The sequence below is a fragment of the Saccopteryx bilineata genome, chromosome 6 (genome assembly GCF_036850765.1).
Source record: "Saccopteryx bilineata isolate mSacBil1 chromosome 6, mSacBil1_pri_phased_curated, whole genome shotgun sequence".
Classification (NCBI taxonomy): domain Eukaryota; kingdom Metazoa; phylum Chordata; class Mammalia; order Chiroptera; family Emballonuridae; genus Saccopteryx; species Saccopteryx bilineata.
In genome coordinates this window covers 151,737,700-151,760,491 of record NC_089495.1, presented here as the reverse complement: position 1 = coordinate 151,760,491, position 22,792 = coordinate 151,737,700, and the positions used below count along the sequence as shown (strand labels likewise).

General features: G+C 40.0%; 1 protein-coding gene across 8 annotated transcripts in view; it reads left to right on the top strand.

Annotated features, from left to right (window-relative positions):
- The window catches only part of POLK (DNA polymerase kappa), a 140,980-nt gene extending 133,201 nt beyond the window's left edge, over positions 1-7,779 (top strand). For 6 of the 8 annotated variants that reach the window (XM_066234916.1, XM_066234921.1, XM_066234919.1 and 3 more), the window contains 3 exons: positions 936-1,883; positions 2,454-2,496; positions 3,208-7,778. In XM_066234916.1, the coding sequence (XP_066091013.1) occupies positions 936-1,883; positions 2,454-2,496; positions 3,208-3,292 (1,076 nt within the window). In that variant the 3' untranslated portion in view covers positions 3,293-7,778. Of the gene's footprint in view, positions 1-935; positions 1,884-2,453; positions 2,497-3,207 lie in introns of all 8 variants that reach the window. The other 2 variants (XM_066234920.1, XM_066234923.1) reach the window with 1 other exon arrangement.
- The last annotated feature ends 15,013 nt before the right edge of the window (positions 7,780-22,792 follow it).

Here is a 22,792-nt window from a genome sequence, read left to right as displayed (position 1 = left end):
CAAAGTGGATCCTAATATAAACTATGGACTTTGAGTGATAATACTGTGTTACTATAGGTTCATTGGAGGTAACTACTCTTGTGGGGAATGTTGATAGTGAAGGAGACTATATATGGTCAGGGCAGGGGATATATTGGAACTTATACTTATCGCTCAGTTTTGCTGTCAACCTTAAATTGCTGTAAAAAATAAAACTTATTTAATAAAAGGAGCTAAAGTATTTAAGTAGTTGACTTCAATAGTTACTTGGTATTTGTGGTATCATGTGTCAAGACATTAATTGAAAGACCTATATAATCATGCTAATTCCAGTATACTTACTAATTAGTGATAGCCAGTTTAAAAAAGGAAAATAAATTTCACCTAAAATATCGATTTTGGGGCCTTGGCCGGTTGGCTCAGCGGTAGAGCTTCGGCCTGGCGTGTGGGGGACCCGGGTTCGGTTCCCGGCCAGGGCACATAGGAGAAGCACCCATTTGCTTCTCAAGCCCCCCCCCCCCTTCCTCTCTGTCTCTCTCTTCCCCTCCCGCAGCCAAGGCTCCATTGGAGCAAAAATGGCCCGGGCACTGGGGATGGCTCCTTGGCCTCTGCCCCTGGCACTAGAGTGGCTCTGGTCACTGCGGAGCGACGCCCCGGAGGGGCAGAGCATCGCCCCCTGGTGGGCAGAGCGTCGCCCCTGGTGGGTGTGCTGGGTGGATCCCGGTCGGGCGTATGCGGGAGTCTGTCTGACTGTTTCTCCTTGTTTCCAGCTTCAGAAAAATACAAAAAAAAAAAAAAAAATCGATTTTGGGAAAACATCCTTTAATTCAAAAACTATATAGTGTTGCTTATTATTTTTATATGTCACAACAGTATTGGCAAAGTGTTTTTATGAATTATGAGTGAACTGGCTTTGTTGAATTTGAAATTGACTAACTGTGGTTGATTTAATTTAGGTGTGCGGATATCTAGTTTTCCTAATGAAGAAGAAACGAAACATCAACAGAGAAGTATTGTTGGTTTCTTACAGGCTGGAAATCAAACCCTGTCAGCCACTGGATGTATAGAGAAAACTGACAAAGATCAATTTTTAAGACCTGTAGAAATGTCTCATAAGAAGAGTTTTTTTGATAAAAAACAATTTGAAAGGAAATGGAATAACCAAGACACATTTAAGTGTGAAACTGTGAATAAAAGTGTACATACATCACATTCATTTCAAATTTTAGAGAAGAAAATGAATGAGAATTTAGAAACAGCAGAGAACTCAGATAGCTATCAGGTATTTACCTGTCCTGTTTGCTTTAAGGAGCAGGGTGGTGTCAGTCTGGAAGCCTTTAATAAACATGTAGATGCATGTCTTGATGGACCTTTGATGAGTGAAATTTTCTCATCTTCACATGCTTCCTCTACAGAAGTTAACAAGAAAGAAAACGTACATCATTCTTTCTCACTCGGTGAGAGACAGCATTACAAAACTCATCAGAAGAATACAGAAATCACTTCAGTAGATTGTGTCAAGTTGGCAGAGACTAGAGCTAATAGATCTAAAGCAGAAAGTTTAGATGCATTAAGTAATAAGCACAGCAAAGAAGAATATTCTAGTCTTCCAAGCTCATCGTTTAATATTGAACACTGTCATCAAAATTCTTCTTGTACTGTTTCATTGGAAAATGAAGATGCTGGGTCATTGAGAAGGCAAGAACCCCTCCAGCCTTATTTATATGAAGTGGTAACAGACTCGGCTCTAATTTGTCCTGTTTGTAATTTAGAGCAGAAGACATCAGACCTTACCCTATTTAATGTACATGTGGATATTTGCTTGAATAAAGGCATTATTCAGGAACTGGAAAAGGATAAACTTAATCCAGTAAACCAACCCAGAGAAAGCACCACAAGTACTGGTGAGCCTGCAGTCATTTTAAAGAACTTGATTTTCTAGGATTGTTTTATGAAAATTGAGATCATTGTTAATCTAAAACACATACTATTAAAAGGACTGTTTGTGTATGCTGCCATTTAGGTAAATGTTAGTTACCTTACTTATAGATTAAATTAACGGAAGCCATTAGATTTTAAATTTTGGGAAAATGTTGGTTTGCGCTTGATTTAGCACAGAATGAACTCAAAGGTTTAGGGAACTGAGTGATGTAATCAAAACGAATTTCTTCAGGGAACAGTTGTCAAGGCACAGCGGTAAATTAACAATAATTACATAGCCAGAAAGACGCTTAACTCGTGTTTTCATAGTTCTGATTCTGGCCAAATTTTAAAAATAAAATGTGTAATACTAATAAAACAATTACAAAAAATTATAGTATGAAATTTGTTTCTGGTTTGTACAAATATGAGCTATGTTAGTACTAAGAAACTTTTTATTATCATCATATCAGCTTTAACTTTTTAAATTTTATACAACCCTTTAATTATTTCTTATTACTTATGGAAGTTTTTCATTTTTCTTCGCTCTCAAGGTACCTCAAGCAGAGTACAGAAGACCATAACAAAAACAAAAAGGTATGGCTGGTTCGAGCTTTAATAAAGCTAGCTATAAAACTCATTTTTTTTTTAATAATTTTATTTTTTTAATGGGGTGACATCAATAAATCAGGATACATATATTCAAAGATAACAAGTCCAGGTTATCTTGTCATTCAATTATGTTGCATACCCATCACCCAAAGTCAGATTGTCCTCTGTCACCTTCTATCTTGTTTTCTTTGTGCCCCTCCCCCTCCCCCTTTCCTTCTCCCATTCCCCCCTTCCCCCTCGTAACCACCACACTCTTATCAATGTCTCTTAGTTTCACTTTTATGTCCCACCTACGTATGGAATAATGCAGTTCCTGGTTTTTTCTGATTTACTTATTTCGCTTCGTATCATGTTATCAAGATCCCACCATTTTGCTGTAAATGTTCCGATGTCATCATTTCTTATGGCTGAGTAGTATTCCATAGTGTATATGTGCCACATCTTCTTTATCCAGTCATCTATTGACGGGCTTTTTGGTTGTTTCCATGTCCTGGCCACTGTGAACAATGCTGTAATAAACATGGGGCTGCATGTGTCTTTACGTATCAGTGTTTCTGAGTAAAACTCATATTTTGAAGTTGAATTTTTAGATGTTAAAATTTGCTTTATATCAAGAAAAGTTTTAAAAAGTCAATTACTTGCGAAGTTATTTTTAAAAATCTCTTCCTTTTTAATTGTTGGTTTTTTTAATTCCAGGTCAGCACCGACAACAAAGTACTCAGCATCAAAGAAAATAAAACCAAACAATCCTAGACATACTCTTGATACATTTTTTAAATGAACATTGAACATTTGTCATTAATTTTTAATTGAAACTCGTTTTTTATAATCACTGAAGCTATTTTTCCTATTTTAAGTTTACAGATTTATTTTGTGTAAGGCCAATGAAGTAATCCCTCTCCAGTGATATTTTCCTTACATGAATTTGGAATATGTACTAATTTACTTCTGTATACCTTTTTGATACTATAAGAATTTCACTCCCTGTTAGAGATATTTTTAAAATGAGAAATTAGGGATGGGATCAAAAAGTGATTTTGTTTCTTTATTAAGTTTTATAGTGAATATAAAACCATATATTTATAAGGGCTCTCAGAGGTTCACACAAACCTTTGTTAGCATAAGAACTTTTCAGTACTTAACCATGTTGTTGATACTGGTCAGCTATCTTTGACCTTAGTATCTTCTTTAACTTTGTATATTCATATTTTAGCTCCTAGTACCTTCAGATATCTCATGAATATTCATAACTAATATTTATCATACATTCTATGAAGAATATTAGCTTGGCAGAAATTAGCATAAATAATTTTGTTACTTTTAGGAAAATATTACCGTATTGTTTTCTGTGTTAAAAGAATTTTGTTTAGCCTGACCAGGCAGTAGTGCAGTGGATAGAGAGTCAGACTGGGATGCAGAGGACCCAGGTTCAAGACCCCGAGGTCGCCAGCTTGAGCGCGGGCTCATCTGGATAGAGCAAAAGCCCACCAGCTTGAACCCAAGGTCGCTGGCTCGAGCAAGGGGTTACTCAGTCTGCTGAAGGCCCGCGGTCAAGGCACATATGAGAAAGCAATCAATAAACAACTAAGGTGTCGCAATGTGCAACGAAAAACTAATGATTGATGCTTCTCATCTCTCTGTTCCTGTCTGTCTGTCCCTGTCTATCCCTCTCTCTGACTCACTCTCTTTCTCTGTAAAAAATAAACAAACAAACAAAAGAATTTTGTTTAAATATAATTATTCATTTGATTTTTTTTCATTTGATTTTTTAATTAAAATTTTTTTATAAATAAGCACTTGGTCCTCTTTAAAAATACTTTAATCTAAGATATAAGGTAATTATTTTCCTATCTAGGACTTTTAAATGGCAGTATTTAATTTCTTGGCAGTTACGTTTTTACTCTATGCAAATCTACAAAGAATAAATTGTACACTATTTTATGAATATATATAAATTCTGGAAAGATATGTACAATTCAAAATATTAATGTATATTAAAAAGCTCATTTATCTTAGTTATATTTCTATCATGTTTTTATTAATATTTATGAAAAAGTTTATTAATAAGTAGTTGGCTTAAGTAGTTGCTCCAGATAATTTTGTGCTATCAGTAAGAGTTTTTATCAGACACAGTTATTTAATTGAAACATGATAGTAGCCATTTTGTGACTGATTTAAAGACCCAAATCTTTTGTTCTCTCATATATGGTTTTCTTTTTTTTCTATTTCTTAAAAAAATTGATATACAACATTAGTTGCAGGTTATAGCATAATGATTTAATATTTGTATACCTACTTTTGTCTCATTTAAATTTACAAGGAAATAATATGTTAGGAATAGCTTAAGTTAGGATCTTGCATAATTTTTGGCCAAAGTGGTAACTTGACTTTAAATCACTAGATTGCTCAAAATTAGGCTGTTTATTATTATATACTAAGACAGAAACAGTTGTTGAAGTATAGTTTTTGATTGTGTGATTTAGCTATGTAAATTCTGTAAAAAATTAAGATCCATGAAACACTGATTTAATGTGTTGAAAAGTAGCACCATATTTTTATCTTATCTCATTTATTTTTATTGTGTTTTCAACATTAAATGCTAAATTTTATTGAGATGATTTATTTAATTGAACATTATCATTTAGTCATATTTAATCATTCAAAATAAAAATTTAAATATTTAGTTGATTTTTTAGCCAATAGAAATGGTTTCCTTCTTTTCCACTTTTCCTACCTCAGTGCTTTTATTCTTACTTTCTTTGCCCAAAAATTTTTTCAGATCCTTTCCTATCTGTTATATCTAATACATCCAGCTCCTTTTATTTTCTTTCTATTTTAATTTTCCTTTGGGGCATTTTTAGAAAACAGCAAAGGTACAAAGAATAAGCATCTATAGGTTAGGTCCTGGCCTGGTAGCTTAGTTTGTTAGAGCATTGTCCTGATATGCCAAGGTTGAGGGTTGTATCCCCAGTCAGGGCACATATAGGAATCAACCAATAATGCATAAATGGAACAACAAATTAATGTTTCTCTTTTTTTTTCTCTAAAATTCAATTTTAAAATGTTTTTTTTAAAAAAAAGCACATATATTCTCACCTACTTACAAAGTCAGAATATAAAGAAGCACCTGGAAGAACAGATATGTAACACAATAACTGGGAAAAAGCTAGTGTGTAGAGTATATTATCCAGAATATATAAATGACTGCAATGAATCAGTAAGAAAAAGCCAATAGAGATTTGGAAAATAAACTTTAAATGGCATTTGACATAAAAAGAAACCTAAATGGCCAAGAAACATGCAAACATTCTCAGCCATTTTAGTAACAGGGTGATAAAAAGGTAAAAACACAAAAAGGTATTACATCTCTACTAGGTTCACAAAAATAGAAAGGCCCTTTGACATTAAGTTCTGGTCATGATGTTGAATAACATAAACTTTTACTTTGAAAACAATCACTTTGGCAAACAGTTTGCCTCCTTTAGTGAGTTTGAAGATGTACACACTCATCAACCCAGCAACTGCACTATTGAGTAAATGCCTTTGCTGGTTACTTTTTATTTGCCCTCCAGATCACTCTTTGCCCTTCAGTACCCTACTTTATGTCCAACAAGGTACCAGGGTAATGGGGGAGCCACTACAGAAGATTTGAGAGGGGAAGAAAGATGAAGTTGGGTATTTATTCCTTCAGGTCCTTTTTTGTTAAGTCTCTTGACCAAAGGTCACAACTTCTTACAGGCGGCTATCTTCATACTGCATTCTCTGCTCTCTAGGTTCTGATAAGCCTTCTCTCTTCTCTTCAGCCTAGGAGTGGTAACGGATCCTTGCTCTTATTAGCTCTGGGGTGCTGCACTATCCTTTATGGTTTCCTCATATCCTGCCTGCACCTGTGTAGATGGTCCCTTTCTTAAACTCATCTCAAATTACAATTTTTTCCCTGCCAGAACCCTAACTAATACATTGCCTTGGGAAAACCATTAACATGTTCCCTAGGAAGCATGTATAAGAATGCTCATAGCAGCACTGTAACAGCCAAGAACTACTGGAAATAAATACTCAGTAATGATAGAATGGTTCAATTCTATCATTGTATATTCAAACTACTGTATTTCCCCATGTATAAGATGCTCCCATGTATAAGATGCACCTTAATTTGGGGACCCAAAATTTGAAAAAAAAAATGTATTACATAAAGTTGTAGAACTCAAGTTTTATTCATCATAAAATTCATACAACTCCTCATCACTGTCAAAACTCCCATCCATTAGCTTGTCCTCATCTGTGTCTGATGACAAATCACTGTCTTCATATATGAACTCATCCTCAGTTCCATCTAAGGCATTTGAAATGCCACAACCATTGTATAAGATGCACCCAGTTTTTAGACCCCATATTTTTTTAAAAAGAGTGCATCTTATACATGAGGAAGTACAGTATAGAGTTCTACACAGTGATGAAACTGAAGGTTACTGCTAATCAGAATGTGGGTGACTATCACAAAGATAATGTGGATCAAAAGAAGAAAATCACAGAAAGATGCCATTGGCATGATTCCATTTATATAAAGTTCTAAACAGTTAAAGCTAGACTATATTGTTTTAAAAATGTATTTCTATGAAATCAAATTATAAAGAAAAGCAAGTGTGTTATTGTCCCAATAGTTCAAATAATGATTTCTCCAGAAGGAATATTGGGAATGTCATCTGGGAGTGGCACATAGAGCTTCTGGGATGCTGGCAATGTTATCTGGGGTGGTGATTGCCTGGATGTTCACTTTAAAAATATTCTTTTAGCTGTACAAATATATTTTATACATTTTTGTTCATATGTGGCTTATATCACAATAAAAAGTAAAAATAAAATAATGGCAGAAACTGCTTTGCTTTAGCAAGATATGTTCCTCCATCTCTGCAGGCTACTAGCTTCTTCAATAGAAGAAAAAGTACATTTCTATCTTCTAGGACTTTGCTGAACACAGCAAAAAAAGTCACCTTACACCAACATTTTGAGTTCTAATACTTCCCCTAATGCTACATCCTCAAACAGCATTTGGTCTGCTTTCCAAAGGACAGCAGTGACAATTTGACCAAATACTTTGTCACCGCCAAATAAGTCACCAGCTTTTCAGCCAGTGATATTGTTGCAGGAACAGAGGAAGTGACTCCCTGAGGACAAAGACACTCAGAAAACATGCTAGAGGAAGAGGACTGATTAGCCAGCAGCGCACTGTGGCCTAATAAGCACCAAGACACGAGCTTTCCGAAGTTGGCATTCCTGAATCTTATATACTTTACAGCTTCAGCTTTCACGTGAAAAGGCTCCTGATTTCTTTGACTTCATTGTCTGCAGACCTACATGACTTTTGTGTCTCTGGGAGGGAAGGGGATGTGAAAGGAGGTTTGGACCATTTGTCCTTGACTACTCACATATCCTGTTTTCCTTGCTTGTGTTCTTGTGTTGCAAGTTATTTCAGGGAGCTGATAAAGAAACTGCATGGCTGTGGGTGGTTACTTTTTAAACTGACTTAGCCCTTCGAGCCCTTCCTCCCTCATTCCCTCCTTTGAGACTCCAGAAGTCTCTTTCATAGTGGAGTCACACTTTCTTCGTCCGGACTCTGAGGGAGAGCTTGGTAGTGGCGGGCAAAACATATGTGTGCCGCAGCTCGTTGTTGTACTGTGGTTTCTTTCATGCCCTTTAGGCTGCTTACTAATAGCTGCAACAAACACGGGCCTATTAAGCAAATCCCTAGGAGTAGCAAGACTACTCCAGGGTTTTGAAACCCCTAAAGATGAGAATCATCCCCCAAAAAGGCTGCCGGGGTTCCATCCATGCCATTCTTGCACTGGCACGTGTGCTAATTTTGTCATCTTTTCTACGAGATCCTCAACTACCTGGCCCTGGTTATATATTTGTAGGCAACAATTTGTAAGATTAAACTTTGTGCATAGTCTAATGCCAACTCTTTTGGTAGATGGCATTTTGCATTTGGGTTTGTTGGCACACAAGGAGAGTCAGGGCCCTCCCTGCTTCATTGGTAATAACTTCCAAGGCTGCCTGTAATAGGATAATCCTATTTAGCGTGTAAATGGGGGCTCAGTAACCCCAAGATCCATCTTTTGCCCAGGTGGCGGCTCCATAATATTGGATTGCCTATTCTAGGTGCCCCTCATTGTCTTTCCATTCTCCTATCTGGAGTTCTCTTTTTGCTTGATACAAGGGCTGAGGGGCCAGGTAGCCAAGAAACTCTCCTATCCTAAAAAGCAGGAGGAAGAAGGAAGGTTTTATCATCCCAGTTGTACAGCTCCCTTTTCAATTTCTGGGGAGGCAGACATAGGCTTGGTTCCCACAGATCCAATAGAGTCCGATTGGTGCTACCCAATCTCAGGCTCGGCCAGCAGTGTGCTGGGCCTTGGCCAATTCTGGAAACCTTGCCAAAAGATGTTTTTCTCTTTGGTTTCCTCACATGCTCTTTTCAGAAGATGCGTTATAATACCATTGGCCAAGGCAAGTCAATTTCCCAACTGATCCAGCAAAATTCCATCCTCCTCTGGCTAAGCAATACTGTCCTATGAATGTTTAAAAATCCACTGACTGTCATTGGCAATTTGGGGGGCTGTAGTATTTGGCAAAGCTTCAGCGGGGGCCAGTTCCTTGGCTTTCCATGGCCATCGATCCCCTATCAGAGTACCTCCACACACATAACAAGAGGTGACATTCAGGAAATGAGCTATTCCTTCTGCTAGCCTGAGGAATAAGTTTTTAGTGGGTTGGGGTGGTGGGGACAGGGGCTTGGTTGCCTCCTCATAGAAAGACCTGTAGACTTGAAAGGTTCAGGTTGGGTGGCTCTGTACCTGACCCTGAATAATAATCGTAATATAGGGATCTAGTCCTATTCCATGAATACCAAGTGTTAATACTTCCCTGGCCTTCCAGCAGGGGTCCAGAGGATTGGTAAGAACTAGCTATAAGGGATTGTACTCAAGGGTAGTGCAGTTTGAAAGAGCTACCCCCTTTCTCAGATACACCTCCTTTTTCTTAGAGCTATCTCTTTCTCAGGTAGCCATAAGACACATGACCAATATGCACAGCAGATGTCACAGGGGTAACTGTGTGTGCATATATACTTCTACCATGTAGCTTTTCTCCCAGCTGAATGACTTAGAGCTGTATATGCATCAAACCTTAGTTAAAGGGTTATAATAGACATAGCGCTGGTTATGTCCTGGGTCTCATACTGAATATTGGGTCTGATTATATGTGCAGGCCCCTTTTTGGGTTTCTTTACATTTATAGAAACTGTAGAATAGCAAGGTGGCAGTAACTTTCTGACCTTCCTTGGTGATGTGAACACATAATTCACAGTCCTCTGACTTGTTTTTTTTCCCTCCCCATAGTCCGATTATAAGGAGCCCCATGATGAGGTTCCTCAGGCTTTGGTCATATGTTGACCAGCCAGCTCCTGATTGTGGCTGGAGCAGGGCATGTTATCTTTTTCAATGTCAACTTACAAGGGTTGGCAGGGTACATCTCTGCTGTCCACAAGGGTATCTGTGGGAGCTGCAGGCTTCAGCTGGTTGTGGTGAATCCAGGCGGGTATGCCTTCTACCTTGGCAGCCATAGGAGTGATCAAGATTACAGTGTAGGGTCCCTTCCACATGGGCCAGAGAGGAGCTGGATTCCAATCCTTGACCACACTTGGTCTCCTCTGGAAAAAGGATGGGACGGGGGCAAACAGACCTATCAGAGCTCTTTCTAACACCCAGCTGGAAATGGTAGTGGCCACTCTGCTTAGAGCCTCCAACTGCTGGTGGAGCTCTGTCTCTCCTAACTCCTGGGGAGTCCCTGGCAAGCTACATGATATTGGGGGAGGCCTACTGTATACCACCTCACAAGGTGAGTATCTGGTCTTTTTAGATGTGGTACACCAGTTTTAAACAGTATTAAAGGTAAGGTTTGCACCCATTTAAGACCTGTTTCCTGCCTGACCTGCGGTGGCGCAGTAGATAAAGCGTCGATGTGGAATGCTGAAGTTGCTTTTCAAAACCCCGGGCTTGCCTGGTCAAGGCACATATGGGAGTTGATGCTTCCAGCTCCTCCTCCTGTTCTATCTCTTTCTCTCCTCTCTCTCTAAAAAAATGAATAAATAAAATCTAAAAAAAAAAAATGAGACCTGTTTCGTGATGTAATTTGCTAAGTCCTAACTTTAGGGTTTTATTTATGCGTTCCACCTTCCCCAAGCTCTTGAGGTCTGTATGCCACATGAGACTTCCAAGTGATGCCCAAGGCTTGAGCTGTCTCTTGTGCCACTTTAGCCACAAAGGCAGGGCTGTTGTCAGAACCTATCTGAAGTAGCAGTCCAAACCTTGAAATAAGTTTTCTAAGTAATGCCCATGTTACTTCCCTGGCCTTTTCAGTCTGGGTAGGGTAGGCTTCTACTCATCCTGAGTAGGTGCATAACTAGTACCAGGAAGTACTGGTAGCCTTGGCTTTTGGGCATCTTGGTGAAATCCACCTACACATCTTCAAAGAGGGCTGCCCTGTAAGACTGGACACCTGGGAGCACTGAAGGCCCTTTTTTTGCATTGTTCTGATGGCAGGTTGGGCAGTGCAGGCTCACTTCCTTAGCCAGAGTTGCTCGGAAAGGGACGTAGAAATATCTCTCTAGCAGTTTTTCTGTCTTTTCTTGTCCTAAGTGAGTAGCAGTGTGCAGAGCCAGGACTACTGCTGGTCCTAACAGGTGAGGAGCTACTACTCGACTGTCTGGCAGTTGCATCCAGCTGTCCTTTGTTATTTTGCCCCTTCTTTGTCTATCCACCTTCTCTCTCCTTTGGAGTATTTGGTTGCAAGGTTCGGGGCCCATGGGATGAGAGGGGTTACTGTGGCCTTGTGACAGAGTAGAGGCCCTCTTTGCCTCAGCTTCTGCTCTGGGCTTCTATCACTCCCCCTTTCTGATGCCCTCAGCAGTGAATTACTGCTACTAGTTTTGGCTTCCAAAGTGCTTCCAGCAGCTGGAGGGTTTTCCCCAGATATTTAAGATCTTTTTCTCTGGCAGTCAGGAGCCTTCTTTCCTTGTATATTGCCCCATGTACTTAGTAAGAAAAGAAAAATAGGAATCAATAAAGATGTTTGCTCTTTTTCCTTCACCTCAGTGAAGGTTCGAGTCAGGGCAATCAGTTCTGCTTATTGAGAGGAGGTGCTTGCGGTAGAGGCTGCACCTCCACAGTCTCTGTCAGAGTTCACACTGCACACCCTGCCTGCCTTTCTCCCCTTGAGTTGACAGAGCTGCTTCTATATTCATACAGCTCCCAGTCTGGGTCTCTCATGGGCTGATCTAACAAGTCTGGCCAACTTGAATACACTGAATCAACCACCTCCAGGCAATTATGGTGTGGTCCTCCTTCCTGCACCGGGAGTAGTGCAGCTGGATTTAACACACCTCTATTACCAGTCTTGGGTTTCCACATAGTAAGCTCTGGTATTTGGTGAGGCAGGCGTTGGTGAGCCAATGATGTCTTTGGCATTCATTAGAGTCACTAGAGCACATGGCACCCACACCTTTAGGTCTTGTCCCAAAGTTAATTTGTCTGCCTCTTGTATTAACATAGCTGCAGCTGCCAATGCTCTTAAACACAGAGGCCAGCCTTTAGCAATCCCATCTAATTGTTTGGAAAGATAAGCAACTGGTCCTGGCCATGACTGTAGATCCTGGGTTAACACACTGCCATCTTGCTTCTCTCAGAGACATACAGCACAAAAGGTTTACTACGTCAGGAAGGCCTAGTGCTGGGGAAACTTGCAATTCCTTTTTGAGAGTCTGAAAAGCACAGTCCTGCTCAGACCCCCAGTCCATGGGTTCCTTCTCTACCCACTTTGTGACTTCTTAGAGGGGCTTTGCCAGTACTGTTAAGTTGGGGATCCACAAACAGCAGAATCCTACTGCATCCAGTAGCTCTCTGACTTATCTCCTAGTGGTAGGGGCTGGGATGTTTTTGGTTCTTCTGGTTCACAAGAGGCTAAAATTGTTGGTACTGGTGGCGACAGCTGCTTCTTGGGTTGGGTGGAACACTTTCCTGCCTTTGCTACTAGTACAGAAGATACCTGACCTCTTAACCAAGGAGGAGGGTGCAATACCAGTGTAAGCCAGGATGTCTATATAAGAAAACTGGTCAGGTTAGCCTGGATCCCCATTGACTACCTGCCATACTTTCTACATAATAACTCTATGTGGGCCATTCCAGTTCACACAAGGTTCTCAATTTCCTGGGGACATGGTGACTCCGTAATCCTCGAGAACCCTTTCTTAAAGTTCTCGATCATTGTGGCCAGGGGAGTAGGTTTTCCCTGTGAACCCCACATACCTTCCAAAACAGACGATGGTCACATCATACAGAGGGATTGGGGAAACTGTAGGGAGAATTTGGAGTGGATGTCACTCGTTTTGCCTGTCACTAGCCGCTCTCCTTGCAGAGATATCGGACCCTATTGGCTTATGGCAGATGATATAAACCGTTAGCATGCAGTTCTGCCTCTGAGCCATACGAGGCACGCTATGGACCCACGGTTCAGGACTCAACACTCGCTTTGGCCCTGTGGAGGGAGTCAGAATCCACTCCAATCGATGTCCGTCTCATTCACTCCACACTCACTCTTTCACACAGCTTCTCACCACTCCTAACCTGTGCTGTGGAGGGTGATCAGTTCTCCCTTTGCCCAAGTGGGGCAGGACCTCAGCTAGCTACCTTTCCCCAGTATGCCTTACCATAGCTCAGGCATGCCCCCTTCTTCCCATTTGTTCCTCCATTGTCTGATCCTTGCTGGGACCCACGGAAGGAATCCCCTCCCCCATCCTGTAGAGGCGTCCACACAGGGAAATCCCAGGAGTTCAGGCGCTCAGTGGGCAAGGTAAAGGGCAGCCTAGGGGCTCCCCAATGGAGATGTCTAAAGTCCACCAATCACAGGCATTGGTCATTCCTCCTGGCTTCCTGGCCAATGTACCAGAAACTTTGTTGCAGGAACAAAGGAAGCGACTCCCAGAAGACAAAGATGCACAGACTACAAATCAGTGGTTCTCAAAGTGTGTGCCAGGGTGCACTGGTGTGCCCTAGAAGATTTCCACATGGGCCCTATAATATTCCAGAGAAATATGTGCCTATTGGGGACCAAAAAACCAACAGGGTTTTTGGAGTTTAGATATTTGGGGGACAGAGGTGTGGGGAATTGGCTGTAAGCTGACAGTCTGTCCAACCCCCCTCTTCACTCACCTGATTAAGTTGCAAAAGGCTGTTAAGCTGGGGTGCTGGATTGTTTATACTACCCCCCATGTTCCCCAGAAAGACTGGAGGCAAGTTTCTTCTCCTTTGTTTGGTGTAAAGTTAAGATGATATGTATGGTGGGGGTTTTCTGCACTTGGTAAAATTCTTGAGTTGCCTTGGAAACATGATCAGAATCCATTGATTTGCTAATGGCTTCACTTTGCCCTATCATAAAGCAAGATGCGGTTTTTGGGCACGCTTTGTTTTTGCCAGCAGCAATTACAGGGCCCTCCCGACCCTGTATTTTCTTAATTCCGCATTGTTCCCATTCAGGACCTGGAATTACTAGCTGTGCTGGTTCACGGCATGTGCCCAAATATAAAAATAAATATAGTTACTCTATTATACCATTTCATTACAGAAATACCGCTCTTTTTGTTAACACATCATTATTTTATTTATTATCAACACATCATTATATTATTTATGTTTCTCATAAACACAAGAATGAAAAATCTTGCCTGACCTGTGGTGGCGCAGTGGATAAAGTGTTGACCTGGAAATGCTGAGGTCACCGGTTCGAAACCCTGGGCTTGCCTGGTCAAGGCACATATGGGAGTTGATGCTTCCAGCTCCTCCCCCCCTTCTCTCTCTCTGTCTCTCCTCTCTCTCTCTGTCTCTTCCTCTCCTCTCTAAAATGAATTTTAAAAAGGCAGAATTTGCCAGACTAAGTATAAAAAATATATTAATTATACACTTCTACAAGAAACACACTTACACTTTAGATCAAAGACACAAATAGGAGAAAAATCTTAACACATTTGTGCTGGGACCTGCTGAATTTACTAAATCTTACTAAGACTGTATCTATATGTATAAAGATAACTTTTTGTCATTTTTAATTTTTTAATCTTTTTTATGAATTCTAAAAAGCATAACTCAAAAAATGTAACATAAAAATGTTTTTAATGTCAGAATAAATTGAATTTTATTGTATTTATTTCATTTAATTACCATAAAAGCATGCTTGGACTTTATATTTTTGTTTAATATTTGACTTATTATTTTTTTCTCTTTCTTTTTTTTTTATAGAGACAAAGAGAGAGAATCAGAAAGAGGGATATACAGGGACAGACAGACAGGAACGGAGAGATGAGAAGCATCAATCATTAGTTTTCATTGTGCATTACAACACTTTAGTTGTTCATTGATTGCTTTCTCATACGTGCCTTGACTGTGGGCCTTCAGCAGACCGAGTAACCTCTTGCTTGAGCCAGCAACCTTGGGCTCAAGCTGTTGAGCTTTGCTCAAACCAGATGAGCCTGCGCTCAAGCTGGCAACCTCGGGATCTCGAACCTGGGTCTTCTGCATCCCAGTCTGATGCTCTAGCCACTGCACCATCACCTGGTCAAGCTTGACTTAATGTTAAAACATATTTCTCAGAAAATTGTATATAGTGTGCCTACAATTATTTGTAGAATTTTAAATGCACCCTGACTTCAAAAAATTTGAGAACCACTGAACTACATGCTAGAGGAAGAGGATTTATTGGCTGGTGGAGTAGCATGACCTAATAGGCACCAAGACACAGCTTCTATACCTTTACAGCTTCAGCTTTCATGTATAAGGTGCCTGACTTCTTTGTCTGCAGACTTATGCAGACCTTCTATCTGCATAAGAGGAGGAGGTGAGGGTGGGGTCAGTAGTTTGGGTCAGTCTGTTCTGACTATTCACATATCCAGTTTTTCTTGCTTGTAATGTAAGTTGTTTCAGGAAGCTGATAAAGGATCTGGATGGTTGTGGTTTGTTACATTTTAAAGTGACTCAGTCCTTAGGCCCTTCCTCCCTCATTCTAAAGAATTACTGAAGTGTGAGCTGGGAGTTTCCTCAGAATATGTAACTCCAGGTGAAAGCAAACCATATTCTACCTGCAGGTGGAACTCCTAGCCTGTAAGCCAGCAAGCTTCCCAGGCCCCGTGGGATGCAGCAGAGGACCTGCTGTCTCACTGCATGTGAGACCCTGGCTCTGCATCCACAGGGGTGCACACGGATCCCACAGAGAGCTCCCCACATCGCTGGTGGGAGTGCGCCAGCCAGTGGGGAGCCTGAAGCAGGGGGGGGCCTTAGTAGGAGCAGGGGATGGTCTGATTTGAGCTCTGTGAGTCCAGCAGTGAGGTCTGAAAAGTTTGGTGGAGGCGGTGTGGGCCAGCGGTGGGGCAGCTGGCTAAGGGGATTTCCTCCAAAAGCTCTGCTGCAGCCCCGTGCTGCTGAGAAAGGAGGAGGAGGAGGCAGGAACCATAAGGCTGTGTGGCCCGCCACCCCTGCCCCTGCCCCCCCACTTGCCCCTGCTCCCACCCCTCCCCCTGCTCCACCCTTGGCCCCTGCCCCCAACTTTGCGCCTTGCCCCTACCTCCTGCTCAAACCTGACCCAGCTAAGTCATAGAAAACATCGACAAAAATAGCAAAAAGAATAGTGACATCAGACAAGTAACCCACAGAAGATTACAGACAACAGCTGATGCCAACCCAAGATAATCTAGAAACAACACAACTGAAAATTGAAGGCAGACAATACAAACCCTATACTTAGCTAGCTACACAAACAACACACCCAAAGGAGGAGTCTATACACAGACAAAATGGGAAGACAGAGAAATACAATCCAAATGAATCAACAAGAGAAATCCCCACAAGAAGAACTGAATGAGATAGAAATAACCAAATTACTAGATGATAGTTTAAAATAGTGATTGTTAGGATGCTTAAAGATCTTAGAGCAACAATGGGTGGACATAATGAGCACCTAAATAAAGAGATAACAAGCATCAAAAAGGACATTGAAATCATAAAAAAGAACCAGTCAGAAATGACAAATACAACATCAGAAATGAAGACTACACTAGAAGGAATTAAAAGTAGGCTGAATGAAGCAGAGGATCGAATCAATGATTTAGAAGAAAAGATAAACAAAAACACAGAAGTGGAGCAGCAAAAAGAAAAGAGGTTCAAAAAGTCTGAGGAATCTCTAAGAGAGCTCTGTTACAACATGAAGAGAAACAACATCCACATCATAGGAATTCCTGAAGGAGAAGAAAAAGAACAAGGGATAGAGAACCTATTTGAAGAAATCATAGCTGAAAACTTCCCCAAATTAATGAAGGAAAAACTCATACAAGTTCAAGAAGCACAGAGTGTCTCATTACAGAGGAACCCTAAGAGGCTTACACCAAGACAAATCATAATTAAAATGCCAAAATTAATAAATAAAGAAATAATACTAAAAGTTGCAAGAGAAAATCAGTAAATTACCTACAGAGAAACCCCATAAGGATGAAATCCAACTTCTCAACAGAAACACTAGAGGCCAGAAGGGAATGGTAAGAAATATTCAAAGTAATGCAAAACGAGAGTGTACAACCAAGAGTTCTTTATCAAGCAAGACTATCGTTTAAAATTGAAAATGAAGTAAAAAGCTTCCCAGACAAAAAAAAAACTCAAGGAATTTATCACAACCAAGCCAATGCTGCAAGAAATGTTAAGAGGCCTGTTGTAAACAGAACAAAGGGGGGGGGGAAATCTAGAAAAAGAAGAATGTAGATTTAAAGAATAAAATGGCAATAAACAACTACATATCAATAATAACCTTAAATATAAATGGATTAAATGCTCCAATCAAAAGACATAGGGTAACTGCATAGATAAGAAAACAGGACCTGTACATATGCTGTCTACAGGAAAACCACCTCAAAACAAAAGAGACACACAGACTAAAAGTGAAGGAATGGAGAAAAATATTTCATGCAAATGGAAATGAAAACAAAGCTGGGGTAGCAATACTTATATCTGACAAAATAGACTTTAAAACAAAGGCTATAGTAAGAGATAAAGCAGATCACTATATAATGATTAAGAGAGCAATCCAAAAGGAAGAGATAACCATTATAAATATCTATGCTCTTACTACAGAAGTTCCTAAATTTATAAAGCAGATTCTGATGGCCATAAAGGGTGAGATCAACAACATTACTATAATAGTAGGGGATTTTAATACCCCACTAACATCACTAGATAGATTCTCAAGAAAGAAAATTTAAAAAGAAACAGCAGCCTTAAAGGACACACTAGATAAACTGGATTTAATAGATATCTTCAGAACCTTTCACTCTAAAGCAGCAGAATATACATTCTTTTCAAGTGCTCATGGTACATTCTCTAGGATAGATGACATGCTAGGACACAAAATGAGTCTCAATTGATTTTAAGAGATTGAAATCATATCTAGCATGTTCTCTCATCACAATAGCATGAAACTAGAAATCAACTACAGTAGAAAACTGGAAAACATTCAAACACTTGGAGATTAAACAGCATGTTATTAAATAAAGAGTGGGTTAGCTCCTGACCAGGCAATGGCGCAGTGGATAGAGCATTGGACTGGGATGCAGAGGACCCAGGTTCGAGACCCCAAGGTTGCCGGCTTCAGCGTGGGCTCATCTGGTTTGAGCAAAGGTGAGCTTGGACCCAAGGTCACTGGCTCGAGCAGGGGGTTACTCAGTCTGCTGAAGGCCTACTGTCAAGGCACATATGAGAAAGCAATCAATGAACAACTAAGGTATTGCAACAAAAAACTAATGATTGATGCTTCTCATCTCTCTCTGTTCCTGTCTACCTGTCCCTATCTATTCTTCTCTCTGACTCTCACTCTATCTCTATAAAAAATAAAAAAAAGAATGGGTTAGCAATGAGATAAAAAGAGAAATAAAAAATTTCTTGAAGCAAATGAAAATTAACATACAAAAACTCAAGATTTATGGGACACAGCAAAAGCAGTCCTGAGAGGGAAGTTCATAACATTACAGGCATACCTTAAGAAGCAAGCTAAAGACAAAATAAACCACCTAACACTACATATAAAAGAACTAGAAAAAGAACAACAAACAAAGCCCAAATGAAGTAGAAAGAAGGAAATAATAAATATCAGAGCAGAAATAAATGACATAGAGGCTAAAAAATCAATGCAAAGGATCAATGAAACCAAGAGCTGGTTCTTTGGAAAGGTAAACAAGATCGATGAACCTTTAACCAGACTCACCAAAAAAAAAAAGAGAGAGGGCTCAAATGAATAAAACTAGAAATGAGAGTGGAGAAGTACCAACTGATACAGCTGAAAAACAAAGGATTGTAAGAAAATACTATGAAGAACTGTATGCCAAAAAATTAGGCAACCTAGGTGAAATGGACAAATTCCTTGAAACATATAATCTTTCAAAAATGAATCTGGGCCATGGCCGGTTGGCTCAATGGTAGAGCATTGGCCTGGCATGCAGGAGTCCCTGGTTCGATTCCTGGCCAGGGCACACAGGAGAGGCGCCCATCTGTTTCTCCACCCATCTCCCTCTCCTTCCTCTCTGTATCTCTCTTCCCCTCCCACAGCAAAGGCTCCATTGGAGCAAAGTTGGCCCGGGCACTGAGGATGGCTCTGTAGCCTCTGCCTCAGGTGCTGGAATGGCTCTGGATGCAACAGAGCGACACCCCAGATGGTCAGAGCATCACCCCCTAGTGAGTGGATCCTGGTTGGGTGCATACGGGAGTCTGTCTGACTTCCTCCCCATTTCCAACTTCAGAAAAATACCAAAAAAATGAATCTGGAAGAATCAGAAAACCTAAAAAGATTAATTACTTCAAATGAGATTGAAACAGTTATCAAAAAAACTCCCAACAAACTCTCATCTGGCCCTGGACTAGATGACTTCACAAGCAAATTTTATCAAATATTCAAAGAAGAACTACCTCCTATCCTTCTCAAGCTATTTCAAAAAAATCAAGAGTCGGGAAGACTTCTAGACTGCTTTTATGATGCGAGCATAATTCTCATTCCAAAATCAGGCAAAAAGACACTACAAAAAAAGAAAAGTGTAGGCCAATATCCTTGATGAACTTAGATGCTAAAATTCTCAACAAAATATTAGCAAACCGGATCCAGCAATATATGAAAAATATCCTACATCATGATCAAGTGGGATTGATTCTGGGGAGGCCAGGCTGGTACAATATTTGCAAAACAATTAATGTGATTCATCACATAAACAAAATGATGGAGAAATATTACATGAAAATATCAATAGACACAGAAGAAACATTTGATAAAATTCATTACCCATTTATGTTAAAAACTCTCAGCAAAGTGGAAATACAGGGAACATACCTCAACATGATAAAGGCCATCTATGACAAACCCACAGCCAACATCATACTCAATAGAAAAAATTAAAAGCAATCCCCTTAAGATCAGGAATATGGCAGGAGTGCCCCCTTTTACCACTCTTACTCAACACAGTACTGGAAGTCCTAGCTACAGCAATCAGACAAGAAGAAGAAATAAAAGGCATCCAAATTGGAAAAGAAGAAGTAAAACTATCATTATTTGCAGACGATATGATATTGTACATAGAAAATCCTAAAGTCTCAGTCAAAAAACTACTGGACCTGATAAATGAATTCAGTAATGTGGCAGAATAGAAAGTTAATGTTTAGAAATCAGTGGCATTTTTATACACCAACAATGAACTATCTGAAAGAGAAATTAAGAAAACAATCCCCTTCACTATTGCAACAAAAAAATTAAGTACCCAGGAGTAAATTTAACCAAAGAGGTAAAAGACTTGTACTCAGAAAATTATAAAACATTGATATAAGAAATCAAGGAAGATACAAAGAAGTGGAAGCATATATCATGTTCATGAATAGGAAGAGTAAACATCATTAAAATTTCTTTATTGGCCCTGGCCGGTTGGCTCAGCGGTAGAGCGTCGGCCTGGCGTGAGGGGGACCCGGGTTTGATTCCCGGCCAGGGCACATAGGAGAAGCGCCCATTTGCTTCTCCACCCCCACCCTCCTTCCTCTCTGTCTCTCTCTTCCCCTCCCGCAGCCAAGGCTCCATTGGAGCAAGGATGGCCCGGGCGCTGGGGATGGCTCCTTGGCCTCTGCCCCAGGCGCTAGAGTGGCTCTGGTCGCGGCAGAGCAATGCCCCAGAGGGGCAGAGCATCGCCCCCTGGTGGGCAGAGCGTTGCCCCTGGTGGGCGTACCGGGTGGATCCCAGTCGGGCGCATGCGGGAGTCTGTCTGACTGTCTCTATCCGTTTCCAGCTTCAGAAAAATACAAAAAAAAAATTTCTATATTACCCAAAGCAATAGATAAATTCAATGCAATTCCTATTAAAATACCAATGACATACTTCAAAGATATAGAACACATATTCCAGAAATTTATATGGAACCAAAAAAGAACATGAATAGGCTCAGCAGTCTTAAAAAGAAAAAGATAAAGTGGGTGGTATCATACTTCCTGATATCAAATTATTTTACAAGGCCATTGTACTCAAAACAGCATGGCACTGGCATAAGAACAGGCATACAGATCAATGGAACAGAACAGAGAACCCAGAAATAAAGCCACACCTATATGGACAACTGATATTTGACAAAGGAGGTAAAAGCATACAATGGAGTAAAGACAGTCTCTTTAACAAATGGTGTTGGAAAAATTGGACAGGTACTTGCAAAAAAATGAAACTAGACCATCAACTTACACCATTCACAAAAATAAACTCAAAATGGATAAAAGATTTAAATGTAAGTCATGAAACCATAACCATCTTGGAAGAAAACATAGGCAGTAAACTCTCTGACATCTCTCGCAGCAATATATTTGCTGATTTATCTCTACAGGCAAGTGAAATAAAGGACAGGATGAACAAATAGGACTATATCAAGCTTTAGCGCTTGCACAGCTAAAGACAATATGAACAAAAGAGAAAGACATACCACACAATGGGATAAAATATTCAACAATACATCTGATTAGGGGTTAATAAACAAAATTTATAAAGAACTTCTAAAACTCAACACCAGGAAAGTTAACAACCAATCAAAAAATGGGCAAAAGAACTGAATAGACACTTTTCCAAAGAGGATATACAGATGGCCAATAGGCATATGAAAAAATGTTCAACATCACTAATCATTAGGGAAATGCAAATTAAGACCACAATGAGATACCACCTCACTCCTGTCAGAATGGCGTTCATTAACAAAACAACACATAATAAGTGCTGGTGAGGGTGTGGAGAAAAGGGAACCCTCATGCACTGTTGGTGGGAATGCAGACTGGTGCAGCCACTGTGGAAAACAGTATAGAGGTTCCTCAAAGAATTAAAAAATGGAAATTCCTTTTGACCCAGCTATCCCACTGTTAGGAATATATTTTAAGAATACCAAATCACTGATTCAAAAGAAGAAATGCACCCCATGTTTATGGCAGCATTGTTTACAATATCCAAGATCTGGAAACAGCCCAAGTGTCCATCAGTGGACAAGTGGATTAAAAAGCAGTGGTACATATACACAATGGAATACTACATAGCCATAAAAAGAAGGAAATCTTACCTTTTCCGACAACATCGATGGACCTGGAGACTGTTATACTAAGTGAAGTAAGCTAGGCAGAGAAAGAAAAATATCATATGTCCTCATTCATATAAAGAATTTAATGAACAATGTGAACTGAAGAATGGAGTAGAGGCAGAGGAGGATCAAAGGGACCAGAAGGAAAGTCGTCAGAGGGAAAGGGGAGGAGAGGATGGGATCAGAGGGGGTAAAAGATTAGTGAAATTATATATACATAACACAGCATTATATAGAGCAGGACACCAAATCCTGAAGGGAAAGAGGGCGTTGGGGGAAGGGGACAAAAGGGAAATCAAGGGGAACATGGGGGACAGGGGAGATATATTCGGTGGAACACTTGTATCTATGTAGCACAATAAATTAAAATCAATTTTTAAAAGATTGAAAAGAAATAAATAATTATCTTGTAAAAAAAATACATTTTCTGTATAAAAAAAAAGAGATATCTTTGGACACCTGTCCGTAGAACTGAAACTGTGGATGTTTCCTAAGCTGCTCACTGCCAACTGTTTTCTAGGATCATGGGATTTACCCAGAGTCCTGTTTCATGTTCCTTCTCCTTCA